Source organism: Ovis aries, chromosome 14, assembly GCF_016772045.2.
Source record: "Ovis aries strain OAR_USU_Benz2616 breed Rambouillet chromosome 14, ARS-UI_Ramb_v3.0, whole genome shotgun sequence".
NCBI lineage: Eukaryota > Metazoa > Chordata > Mammalia > Artiodactyla > Bovidae > Ovis > Ovis aries.
In genome coordinates this window covers 65841287-65855222 of record NC_056067.1, presented here as the reverse complement: position 1 = coordinate 65855222, position 13936 = coordinate 65841287, and the positions used below count along the sequence as shown (strand labels likewise).

The 13936-nt window shown below is 41.7% G+C and overlaps 1 protein-coding gene across 1 annotated transcript in view; it reads left to right on the top strand.

Annotated features, from left to right (window-relative positions):
* The window catches only part of LOC101117358 (zinc finger protein 501-like), a 49656-nt gene that overhangs the window by 29412 nt on the left and 6308 nt on the right, over positions 1-13936 (top strand). Inside the window, exons 2-3 of the mRNA XM_060399198.1 lie at positions 4365-4455; positions 10629-10956. Coding sequence (XP_060255181.1) covers positions 10924-10956 — 33 coding nt within the window. The 5' untranslated portion in view covers positions 4365-4455; positions 10629-10923. The remainder of the gene's footprint in view (positions 1-4364; positions 4456-10628; positions 10957-13936) is intronic.

Sequence of the window (13936 nt, the reverse complement as noted above, 5' to 3'; positions counted from 1 at the left end):
TAGTGAAATAATTCAAAGAGAAAGACAAATAGTGTATGATATCACTTTTATGTGGAATCTAAACAAAGAAACCGGTGAAGATAACAAAAACAGACAGATTCACAATATAGAGAACAAACAAGCGGTTACTAGCCAGGAAAAGGGAGATGATAGAAGTAGCATAGTTAGAGGTACAAACTACTAGGTGTAAAATAAGCTACAAGCATATATTCTACACAAAGGGTATAGTCGATATGTTATAACTGTAAATCAAGTGTAAACTTTAAAAAGTGGCAATCTCTATGTTGTACACCTGAAACTTATATAATGTTGTAAATCAACTCTACCTTAATTAAAAATAAGATAATGTGAAAAAATTCATATTTACACATATTCATATATCAGTAATGAAGCAGCAATATGATTGGTCCATGGTAGCCTAGCTTATACACTAATGAATGGTTGATTATAAGAGTTTTTACTGATTTTCATGTTTTATTCATGGTTATCCTTAAATTAAGGGTGAGCATGTACAAATTAAAGCATAGGATTAATAAATGGTAATAGATTTCTGGTTTAATTAATAAGATTTGCTGCAATGGATTTGAGTTTTTTTGTCAAAATATGTTAAAATGAATTAAGCTTAATAAAAACTTTTTAATTTGATATTGTTTTATTGTCATCATGACCACTTTTACCTCATTAACATTTTTATTTATGGCTGCATTGGGTACCGGAGACGTATTCCTTCATGTGATCACTTATTCAGAAAACATTTTATCATGATGTCCTATTTAAGTAGTTACTCTGCTTATGTTGTGGTTGCTAGTTTTTGTTGCGGACCATTCCAGTTCAGAAATGGGAACTATTTATAAAGACATGGCAATTCCTAACATTGAAAATGTCTGAATTGCCCTTTTTTGTAGCAGGTATTATGACTAAAGGGCTTATTCTGTTTTCTTCATTTCATTTTCTTTTTCAAATTTATTTGTAATTGGAGGATAATTGCTTTACAATATTGTGTTCGTTTCTGCCATACATCAACGTGGATCAGGCAATTTCTGTCTGACTTTTTAAGTTTTTTCATTTCTCAAAAAAGTTTCTGTAGGGCGCCAATTCTTCCGCTGTTTGTGTTTGCTCTAGTTTCAGTGCCCATATCATACAAGTCTCCATCTTTTAAAAGAAGTCAAAAGCAGTCTTGAATAATCAGAACCCTTCTGCTGGACTGTCTAAGGCCGTTTTGTTTCCTGGCACTGGAATGTCGGCATCAGCTTCCCCCAGCGCGGGCTCAGAAGCACTCATCCCCATCATGTTGTCTTCTGCTCATTCCTCTGGTATGGGGCCAGCTAGCTCTGGAATTTCTCCAGGATCCATATCCTGAGACCCTTCACCTTCCCACCTGCCCACCTCCCCCAGCCACCGTATATACAGTCTCTTTCATGATTTTCTTGACTGCCTTTGTTTTAAATCCTATGAAGTCATCTGGACACGTTCTTCTCCAGTAGGAATTTATTGTTTCAGACTTTATGGCTTTCACAGCTTTTTCTATAATAAGAGCATGTTAAATAGCATAATCCTTCCTGACTTCTATGGTGATTTCTTGATCAGAATCCTCGTCCATCGTAGCACTGATAATCTTTCCGTAGAGGGCTGAATGTAATGGGCCTTACAAGAACCGTAAAAGGCAGTCCCTTATTTGCAAGATACTGATTTCAGAGACAAAGCAGCAATGGGACAAATTCAGAAAAATGGTTCTTGTCTAGGTCTTCTTGTATAACCAAAGACATGTTTATCTTTTCCCACGGGTTAGCAGCTTTGTAATCAGGGGAGTCCTGATTATCAACCAGACTGCATTTGTACAACATGGTTAGAGGGTTTGGCGTAGTCGATGAAGCAGAAATAGATGTTTTTCTGGAACTCTTGTTTTTTCTGTGATACAACAGATGTTGGCAATTTGATCTCTGGTTCCTCTACCTTTTCTAAATCTACCTTGAACATCAGGAAGTTCTCATTTCACGTACTGTTAAAGCATGGCTTGGAGAATTTTGAGCATTACTTTGCTATTCTGTGAGCTAAGTGCAATTGTGCAGTAGTTTGAACATTCTTTGGCATTAACTTTCTTTGGGATTGGAATGAAAACTGACCTTTTCCAGTCCTGTGGCCACTGCTGAATTTTCTAAATTTGCTGGCATATTGAGTATGGCACTTTCACAGTGTCATCTTTTAGGATTTGAAATAGCTCAACTGGAATTCCATCAGCCCTACTAGCTTTGTTCATACTGATGCTGCCTAAGGCCCACTTGACTTCGCATTCCAGGATGTCTGGCTCTAGATGAGTGATCACACCATCGTGATTGTCTGGGTCATGAAGGTCTTTTCTGTACAGTTCTTCTGTGTATTCTTGCCACCTCTTAATATCTTCTGCTTCTGTTAGGTCCATACCATTTCTGTCCTTTATTGTGCTCATCTTTGTTGAAATGTTCCCTTGGTATCTGTAATTTTCTTGAAGAGATCTCTAGTCTTTCCCATTCTGTTGTTTCCCTCTGTTGCTTTGCATTGATCGCTAAGGAAGTCTTTCTTATATCTCCTTGCTATTCTTTGGAACTCTGCATTCAGTTGGGTATATTTTTGCTCTTCTCCTTTGCCTTTTGCTTCTCATCTTTTCCCAGCTATTTGTAAGACCTTGTCAGACAACCATTTTGCCTTTTTGCGTTTCTTTTTCTTGGAGATGGTCTTGATCACTGCCTCTGTCCATAGTTCTTCAGGTACTCCGTCTATCAGATCTAATCCTTTGAATCTATTTCTCACTTCCACTGTATAATCATAAGGGATTTGATTTAGGTCATACCTGAATGGTCTAGTGGTTTTCCCTACTTTCTTCGATTTAAGTCTGAATTTGGTAATAAGGAGTTCATGATCTGAGCCACAGTCAGCTCTTGGTCTTGTTTTTGCTGACTATATAGAGCTTCTCCATCTTTGGCTGCAAAGAATATAATCAATATGATTTTGGTATTGACCAACTGGTGATGTCCCTGTGTAGAATCTTCTCTTGTGTTGTTGGAAGAGGGTGTTTGCGATGACCAGTGCCTTCTCTTGGCAAAACTCTGTTAGCCTTTGCCCTGCTTCATTTTATACTCCAAGGCCAAACTTGCCTGTTACTCCATGTTTCTCTTGACTTCCCACTTTTGTATTCCAGTCCCCTATGATGAAAAGGACATATTTTTTTGGTGGGTGGTAGAATTAACCTATCCTTTTCTGCCTTAAATCCTGGTGCTCACTTCTTTTCTTTACTAATAAATGTTCTTTGTAGTGTTGCTATATGATATTCTTAAATATATAGTAAGAATGTACATATTTTTACTGTTGATATTCTCAATATGATATTCTTACTTGTAAGAGTAGGTAAGAATATGTATTAGATATTCTTATTAAGACATCTATCTTAAGATATTCTGAATATGGTATTCTTACTTTTTCTGGACTGTAAATTATGATCTGAAGGCTCAGCAGTAGAGAACATTTGTTGATTATGTCCACAACTACCTAATGCTTACTATGAGAATGCGGCATGATTTATTTAGTCTCTCAGTGATAGATACCAGGTTGATTATTCTTTGTTACTATAAAACAGTCTATACCAAATAGCTTTGTTATTATAAAAGATTGCTCTTATTATTAAATTAAAATGATTTGTTAAGTGACCAAGTTAATTTTCTGGTATTAGAATTATCCACTATCTTTGTCACCAGATTCCTCTGATTCAAATAAAATCAGTTTCTAACATACTTTCTAAATTGATGGAGTAATTTCTCCTAACTTTAATTGGGGTATTATCTTCACTCAGACTGGGTTGGGATCCTTGGAAATTCCTCACTCTTTATAACTTTGTAATTCCAATTTGGGCATGAGATGAGACCTCTTTGGATCACTTGGTCTTTGCTGACAAGTTGGTCCTTTCTCTAAAGGGATCATCTGGTGGCAGCTTTTGGATTGAATGAAGCTGGATGTGAACATGTCTTCTATTTACACAGAAAGAATATGGGACTTTCCCCCAACATGACTTGCCTCCTGAGTAGTTTCTAGGCCATTAAGCTTTGTATGCACACCTCTTTGAGATCAAAGTCTTAGCTCCATCCACTGAGTACTCTGACTTCTGCTGTTTCCTAGACTGGATCCTGAAACTCCTGGTGTAGATTGACATTCCTGTTAGCGTGGTGAGGAGCAAAAACAGAAATATGGGGCGTGGGTATGTATGTCTATCTTCCTGGTTCCTGGGACTTTCCAGATAGACTAAGAGGAAGTGTTGTCAGTGTCTGTGATATTGATGTGGTGTGTTTGGACCTTGTCACCTGGGCTAATGCTTCCATTGTCTTTGTTCTTTACAGGTACAGGCAGTAAGTCCAATACATTCTCAGCAGTAGTCTTTCTTCTGGACCTGCCCATGAAGTCAGAGCCACACGTACCATCCTGATCCTGGTAAGCATGTGTGGCTTTTTTTTACTTATTCACTTCTATCTTTGTCCTTGGATGACTCTGGCTATAAACCCAGGCCACTGGCCGATGAAAACCTTTCTTGTGTCTTTGTTTCTCAGCATCTTGTCACTTTGTGCTGATTAGCAGTGACCGCTGTGTCTATGTTCTGCTTTGTGTGCTGGGTAGGGAGAACATCTTTTTCCAAAGATGTGGGCTCAGAAAGTTCCCTGTAGGATATTCAGTCATGTATTTAATAAACTTTCCTTTTATGTTTATAATCTTGTGAACTATTCCAGTTAATCTGTTGGAATTTTACATTCACTGTTGAATAACAGTTGAAGTGATTCAGTAGTTGTAGGCTACAAAAGACTCTGTTGCAGGAAGGGAGACCCCTTCCATGGCTTGAGTGGGCTCTTGTCTGACACTCAGAAATGAACTGTCTGAGGAGACACATGTGCAGAAGACTGTTGGGAAGGAGCATCCTGGCTGAGAGCAGGAGGGCAAGGAAACCCAAGCGGACTGCTCGGCCACGTGGCTCACAGTCTCAGGTGTTCTGGTGGTGCGGTTAGCTTCTGGTGTGGCTCCGGCCAGTCATCTCGCCTGGCCCATAGCCTGACTCGGGGGCCTTCCTGGTGATGCGAGCGTCTCTCAGCTGAGGTGGGTTCCAGTGAGAAGGTCTTTGGAGGGTTGGCCACCTCCTCCCTCTTTTGCCCTTGCCTGCGTCTCCCAGTTAGTTTTCGGGTTAGTTTTGTCCTGAGTACATGCTCTTTTTTGAGATTTCCTCTTGTGAGACAACTCAGGTAAGCAGGCCTGGCCAAGATGGGTGGTTTTGGTCGACAGTTCCCTAGCAAAAACTGTTGCGTAAGCATTCAGAGATGTGGCTCTGAAGTCAAGTAGCATACGACTTTTCCAGATTTGGGGTTAGATGGTTGGAATCCAGTGCCGCTTTGAATCCTTTTGAATACCCCAGTTTTCCAATCATTGAGGAAGGAGCCCTGAACCTACCGCAGCATCTTTGGTGATTGAAGGGTGACTGCTTTACAGCGTCATGATGGTTCTGCTGTACAGCAAAGTGAATCAGCCATACGAGCACACACGTCCCCCACTCCCCCAAGTCGTCATGGAGCCCCGAGCGGAGCTCTCTGTGGTGTGTAGCAGGTTCCCAATAGCTCTCTGTCTTACGCACGTAGTGTATTCATGTCAAATGTAATCTCCCAATTCATGCCCTCTGTCCCCTTCCCCTCCCCTCATCCACTCTCTGTGTCTGCATCTCTTATTTGTGCCCTGGCAGTAGGTTCACCTGTACCATTTTTCTAGATTCCACATACTTAGGATAATTGTCTTTCTCTTTCTGACTTCACTCAGTATGACAGACTGTAGGTCCACCTACATCTCTACAGATGACCCAGTTGTGTTCCTTTTTATGGCTGAGTAAATACTCCATTGTGTGCATATACACAGAACACCTTTATCCATTCATCTGTTGATGGACATCTATAGGTTGTTTCCATGTCTGAAGATTGTAGAGTGCTCCAGTGAACATTGTCTTACACACACACACCCATATATATCTTTTTGAATTAAGGTTTTTTTCAGAGCATATGCCCAGGATTGCTGGGTCATAATGGTAGTTCTATTTTTAGTTTTCAAGGAACCTCCATACCGCTCTCCATAGTGACTGTATCCGTTTACACTCCCACTAACAGTGCAGGACGGTTCCACATTCTCTCCAGCACTTATTGTTTGAGGACTTCTTGATGAAGGCCTTTGTGATTGATGTGAAGTGATGCCTCATTGTAGTTTTGATTTTCATTTCACTAATAATTAGTGATGTGGAGTATTTTTTTCATGTGCCTCTTGGCCATCTGTATGTCTTCTTTCAACAAGTGTCTATTTAGTTCTGCCCATTTGTTTGCCTTTTGATGTTGGGCTCCATGAGTGTTTATATATTTTGGTCTAACTTTTTCTTTCTTCATGAGGGGCCCTAGTTGCAGCACATGGGATCTTCATTGCTTCATGCTGCATCTTTTGATGTGGCACGTGGGCTTAGCGCTTGTGGCACTGGGCTTAGTGCTTGTGGCACGTAGGCTTAGTGCTTGTGGCACTGGGCTTAGTTGCTCTGCAGCATGTGAGGTCTTAGTTCCCCGACTGAGGATTGAACCCACGTCCCCTCCATTGCAAGGCAGATTCTTAACCACTGGACCATCAGGGAAGCCCTATTTGTGTATTTTGGAGACTAGTCCTTTGCTGCTTTGCTTGCAAGTATTTTCTCCCATTCTGAGGGATACCTTTTCTTGTTTGTGGTTTCCTTTACTGTGCAGAAGCTTGTAAATTTAATTAGGTCCCATTTATTAATTTTTGTTTTTATTTTCATTACTGTGTGAGGTACTTCAAAAAAGATCTTGCTGTGATTTATGTCAAAGAGTGTTTTCCCTAAGTTTTCCTCTAAGAGGCTTTCACAAGTTAGTATTACATTTTAGATCTTTAATCCATTTTACGTTTATTTCTGAGTATCGTGTTAGGTAGTGTTTTTCTTGGTTTTTTTAAGGTAGTCTTTTAATTTCATTCTGTCTGGTTTTCCCAGCCCTACTTATAGAAGAGACTTCTTTTCTCCAGTATATGTTCTTGCCTCTCTTGTCATAGACTAGGTGACCCATAGATGTGTAGGTTTATCACTGGGCTTTCTGTCCTGTACCATTGATTTGTATTTCTGTTTTTGTTTCAGTGCGATACTGTCTTGGTTACTATAGCTTTGTACTATAGTCTGAGGGCGGGGAGCCTGATTCTTACAGCTCCATTTTTCTTTGTAGTTTGCTGTAGCTCTTGGGAGTCTTTTTGCTTTCCATACAAATGGTAAATTTTTTTGTTCTAATTTTGTGAATTAATTTTGCCGGGAGAAATATCAATAACCTCAGATATGCAGATGACACCACCCTTATGCCGGAAAGTGAAGAGGAACTAAATAAAAAGCCTCTTGATGAAAGTGAAAGAGGAGAGCGAAAAAGTTGACTTAAAGCTCAACATTCAGAAAACGAAGATCATGGCATCCGGTCCCATCAGTTCATGGGAAATAGATAGGGAAACAGTGGAAACAGTGTCAGACTTTATATTTTGGGGCTCCAAAATCACTGCAGATGGTGATTGCAGCCATGAAATAAAAGACGCTTACTCCTTGGAAGAAAAGTTATGACCAACCTAGATAGTATATTCAAAAGCAGAGGCATTACTTTGCCGACTAAGGTCTGTCTAGTCAAGGCTGTGGTTTTTCCTATGGTCATGTATGGATGTGAGAGTTGGACTGTGAAGAAGGCTGAGCGCCAAAGAATTGATGCTTTTGAACTGTGGTGTTGGAGAAGACTCTTGAGAGTCCCTTGGACTGCAAGGAGATCCAACCAGTCCATTCTGAAGGAGATCAGCCCTGGGATTTCTTTGGAAGGAGTGATGCTAAAGCTGAAACTCCAGTACTTTGGCCACCTCATGTGAAGAGTTGACTCATTGGAAAAGACTGTGATGCTGGGAGGGATTGGGGGCAGGAGGAGAAGGGGACGACTGAGGATGAGATGGCTGGATGGCATCACGGACTCGATGGACGTGAGTCTGAGTGAACTCCAGGAGTTGGTGATGAACAGGGAGGCCTGGCGTGCTGCGATTCATGGGGTCACAAAGAGTCGGACACAACTGAGCAACTGAACTGAACTGAATTTTGTGAAAAATGCTGGTGGTCATGTGATAGGGATTGCATTGAATCTGTGGATTGCTTTGTGTACTTTAGTCATTTTCACAATATTGACTCTTCGCATCCAAGAACTTGATGTATCTCTCCACCTCTTTGTGTCATCTTTGATTTCTTTCATCGGTGTTTTATAGATTTCTGAGTACAGGTCTTTTGCCTCCTAAGGTATGTTTATTCCTAGGTATTTTATTTTTTTTCTTCCTATGGTAAACGAGGTTATTTCCTTAATTTCTCTTTCTGCTCGTTTGTTGTTAGTGCATAGGAATGCAAGAGCTTTCTGTGCATTAATTTTGTATCCTGCAACTTGAAGATTCATTGATTAGCTCTAGTAGTTTCTGGTTTCATCTGTAGGATTTTCTATGTCTAGTACATCATTACAAAAGTGACACTTTTACTTCCTCTTTTCCAATTAGTATTTCTTTTATTTTTCTTTTTGAGTGCTGTGTCTAGGACTTCCAAATCTGTGCTGAGTAGTAGTGGTGAGAGTGGACATCATTGCCCTGTTCCTACTCTTAGCAGAAGTGCTTTCAGCTTTTCACCTTTGAAAATGATGTATGCTGTGGGTTTGCTTTATACAGCCTTTATTATGTTGAGGTAGATTCCTTCTGTGCCCATTTTCTGGAAAGGCTTTTTTTTTTTTTTTTTTTTAAACCATGACTGGGTGTTGAATTTTGTTAGAATCTTTTTCTGCATCTACTGAGATGATCATCTGATTTTTAATTTATTAATATAGTGTATACATTGATTGATTTGTGTATATTCTTCAATTGCATCCCAGTTTTTCCTTGCATCCCTGGGATAAATCCCACTCAGTCAAGGTGTATGATCCTTTTAATGTGTTGTTGGATTCTGTTTGCTCGTATTTTGTTGAAAATTTTTGCATTTATGCTCATTAATGATGTTGGTCTATAATTTTTTATATGTGCTTTCTTGTCTGGTTTTGGTATCAGAGTGATGACTTTCATAGGACAAGTTTGGGCGTATTCCCCTCTCTGCAATTTTTGTTAAGAGTTTGATAGAATTTACCTGTGAAGCCACCTGATCCTGGACTTTGTTGGAAGATTTTAAATTACACCTTCTATTGAATTACATGTGGTGGGATCTGTTCATATTCTCTAATTCTTTCTGATTCAATCTTAGAAAGTTATACCTTTCCAAGCATTTGTCCATTTCTTCATGCTGTCCATTTTGTCCTCATAGAGTTGCTTGCAGTAGTTTTTATGATCCTTCATATTCCTACAGCGTCAGTTTTAATTTCTCTTGTTTCATGTCTAATTTTATTGATGTGAGTCCTATCCACACACACCCCCTCTTTTTTTTTTTTTTTTTTTTGGTAAATCTGGCTAAAAGTTTACCAAGTTTATCTTCAATCAACTTTTAGTTTTATTAATCTTTGCTGTTGTTTTCTTCATTGCTATTTCACACATTTCTGCCTTGGTCTTTATGATTTCTTTTTTTAATTTTTAAAAATTTTTGGCTGTACTGAGTCTTTGTTGCTGCACGAACTTTTTCTCTAGTTGTGGCAAGCAGGGGCTACTCTCTAGTTGTATCGTGGGGACTTCTTATTGATGTGGTTTCTTCCGTTGTGGAGTGTGAGCTCTAGGCATGCAGGCTTCAGTAGTTGCAGCACGTGGGCTCAGTAGTTGTGGCTTGCAGGCTCCTGAGCATACAGGCCCAGCAGTTGTGGAACACAGGCTTTGTTGCTCTGCAGCATGTGGGGTCTTCCCGTGTCTCTTGAATTGGCAGGCAGATTCTTTACCACTGAGCCACCTGGGAAGCCCCTATAATTTCTTTCTTTATACTAACTTGAGGGGGATTGTTCTTTCTTTAGTCTCTTTAGGTGTAAGGTTTGGCTGTTTTGAGATATTTCTTCTTGATTCTTGAAGTGAGGTTGAATCACTGAGACAGCATTACCACTTACTAAAAAGGCAGATAGGCATTCCCTGGTGGCACAGTGGGTAAGAATCCACCTGCCAGTGCACGGGATGTAAGTTCAGTCTCTGCTTCAGGAAGATCCCACAGGCTGTTAGAGCCACTAAGCCCATGCACAGCAACAAGAGAAGCCAGTGCAATGAGAAACCCATGCAGAGCAGCTACAGAGTAGTCCCCGCTCTCTGCGACTAGGGAAAGGCCATACACAGCAGCAAAGACCTACACAAGCAAAAGTAAAAAAATAATTAAAAAAATAAATTCGGTGAGGAGTTAAAATACTGTTGTTGTTTCGTCACTAAGTCGTGTCTGACTCGTTTGTGACCTCATAGAGTGTAGCCCACTAAGCTTCTCTGTCCACGGGATTTCCCAGGCAAGAAAGCCATTTCCTTCTCCAGGGGATCTTCTCAACCCAGGGATTGAGCTCACATCTTCTGTATCTCCTGCACTATGGGCAGAGTCTATACATGTAGGCAGAGGAGTTTTAACTCACTGTTTTATTTGTTTAATTTAGTGTTTTATTCACTGCTGTGAGAACCACAGTGCCCAGAGGACCCCGAGCCAACAAAGGCACGTGAGCGTGGAACCAATGAAGGTCCAGGAGAGGGCCATTTCTGTGTGTACCATCGTGTTGGGACAGGACTTCCCGCATCCTCCTAGTGGCGATCTGTTTCCTACTCAGAGGTTCCAGAACACTGGGTCGGTTCCAAGGTGACCCAGACTGAGAAGGAGACGTGAGCAAGAAAAGTCACTGTGCCTGCTTCACAGAGACAGATCTGAAGCACTAGGCTGCTGCACCTCGGAGTCCGATGGCGGCGGCGACACTGAGGGACCCGCATCAGGTAACCCTCGTCCTCTGGGCCCTCACCCCACCAGACACTAAAGCCCAGGGTGTGGGGCACCTGCTCACATGCCTGCAGCCCTGGGGTCCAGGCTGTGGGGTAGTCATAGGTCAGGCCCTGTGTCTGACAGACAGTGATGGCGTGTGGGAGAGGGTGATGGGCAGAGGGAGCCGCAAGTATAGCAGCTTGGAGGTTGGACTGAGCTGGGAGCATTCAGGAAACCTGTTTCTTTAGGGAACAGGGAATTAAAATGAAATGGCACCTGGACTGGCAGGCTCAGGGGTTATTTCTTCATTCTGAAAACCCTGGGGACTGTTGGAGAATTTCGGTGAAGGAGAAATGTGAAGTTTCCCAGGAGGTTCTTTAGATGGAAAACAAGCTTAAAAGGGTTGATAACAGTGAAACACGGAGGTTGAGTCCTGTGGCTGAGGACTGAATCTCCCAGGGTTTAGGCAGCTGGAGGTCTCTCTGCTCCAGTGTGAGCAGAGCAGAGCCCGTGAAGCTCCACCCTGGTTGCCTGCCTCCACTTCTACCTTGTCGTTCCCACACAGCTGAAGCACTTTTGGAATCTTCACAGTAAGGGGAGGGTTCCCAGGGCTCACTGATTGCAACCCTATCTGTGTGGTATCAGGGCCCTGGAGAAACATCAGGACAAGGCTGGAGGTTACTATATAGAAGTGTTCCCAATTCCAGAGATCAGTAAACTGAAGTGTTCACGGGCACACGTACCAGTATGTCCAAGATGCTTGAAGGTGAAGCCAGCCTGGCGGTATTCAGGGAAATGTCAGTCTCCTTCTGATGAGAATAGAGCAGGGAGGTAGGACTCAGACCTGGAATATGGGTATTGATTTTGGAGGTGGTAGGAATAAGGGGAGATTTGGACCATAAGATGGAGGTGACCTTACCTTACCCTGCCCAGCATGTTCCATCTTAGGTGGGAGGGTGAGAGGAGGCTGCCACACTAGTTCAGGTGGGATGTGTGTAAGACACAATTGTGGAGGTGAAGTTGTTGGATCTTTGTTCACTTGCTGAATCATGTCCGACTCTTTGCAACCCCGTGACTGCAGCACACACTGTTTCCCTGTCCTTGACTGTCTCCTGGAGCTTGCTCAAACTCATGTCCATGGAGTCGGTGATGCTGTCCAACCATCTCATCTCTGTCACCCCCTTTTCCTGTTGCCTTTCCCAGCCTCAGGGTCTTTTCTAATGAGTTGATTCTTCACAGAAGAGGCCAAAGTGTTGGAGCTTCAGCTTCAGCATCAGTCCTTCCACTGAGTATTCAGGGCTGATTTCCTGGTTCCTTCAAACCAGGATGGACTGGTTTGATCTCCTTGCAGTCCAAGGGACTCTTGAGTCTTCTCCAACACCAGTTTGAAAGCATCAATTCTTTGGCACTCAGCCTTCTTTATGGTCCAATTCTCAAGCGACTACTGGAAAAACCATAGCTTTAGCTCTGTCTGTTGGCAAAGTGATGTCTCTCTTTTTACATATACTGCCTAGGTTTTTCATAGCTTTTCCTCCAAGGAGCAAGCAAGCATCATTTGGTTTCATGCCTGCAGTCACTCTCTGCATTGATTTTGAAACAAAATCTCTGTTTCTATTGTTTTCTATTGTTTCCCGATCTGTTTGCCATAAAGTGATGGGACCAGATGCTATGATCTTTGTTTCTTGAATGTTGAGTTTTAAGCCAGCTTTTTCACTCTCCTCTTTCACTTTCATCAGGAGGCTCTTCAGTTCCTCTTTGCTTTCTGCCATAAGGGTGGTATCATCTGCATATCTGAGGTTACTGATATTTCTCCTGGCAAGCTTGATTCCAGGTTGTGCTTCATCCAGCCCAGCACTTTGCATGATGTATTCTGCATGTAAGTTAAATAAGCAGGGTGACAATATACAACCTTGACTCCTTTCCCAGTTTTTTTTGTTGTTGTTGTCTTAAAATTTTATTTGGCTGCATCTGTTCTTGGTTGGACATGTGGGGTCTTTGCTGTGCTGCATCTGGTCTTGGTTGGACATGTGGGATCTTTGGTGTTGCAGTGAACCAATTCAGGCTTAGTTGCTCCAAGGCATGTTGGCACACGGGATCTTAGTTTCCTGACCAGGGGTCAGCCCTGCACCCTTTGCATTGCAAGGCAGACTCTTAACCTCTGGACTACCAGGGAAGTCCCCCTTTCCCAGTTTTGAACCAGTCTGTTGTTCCATGTCTGGTTCAAACTGTTGCTTCTTGACCTGAATACAAATTTCTCAGGAGGCAGGTAAGGGGGTCTGGTATTCCCATCTCTTGAAGAATTTTCCAGTTTGTTGTGATCCACACAAAGGTGTTAGTGTAGTCTATGAAGCAGAAGTAGATTTTTTTTTTTTTTTAATTCCCTTGCTTTTTTAGTGATCCAAGAGATGTTGGCAACTTGATCTTTGGTTCCCCTGCCTTTTCTAAATCCAACTTGTACATCTGGAAGCTCTCAGTTCACATACTGCAGTGAGTGCAAATTGTACAGTATTCGAATGTTCTTTGGCAGTACCTTTCTTTGGTATTGGAATGAAAACTGACCTTTTCCAATCCTGTGGCCACTGCTGACTTTTCCAAACAAATTTGCTGGAATATTGAGTGCAGCACTTTCACAGCATCATTTTTAGGATTTGAAACAGCCCAGCTAGAATTCCATCACCCCCACTAGCTTTGTTTGTAGTCATGCTTCTCTCAAAGGTCCACTTGACTTCGCATTGCAGGATAACCATCGTGGTTATCTGGGTCATTAGGGTCTTTCTTGTATAGTTCTTCTGTGTATTCCTGCCACATCTTAATCTCTTCTGCTTCTGTTTGATCCATACTGTTTTCTGTCCTTTATTGTGCCCATCTTTGCATGAATTGTTCCCTTGGTATATCTAATTTTGTTGAAGAGATCTCTCTAGTCTTCCCCGTTCTATTGTTTGCCTCTGTTTCTTTGAAGGTTTTCTTATCTCTCCTTGCTGTTTCTCTCGAGTT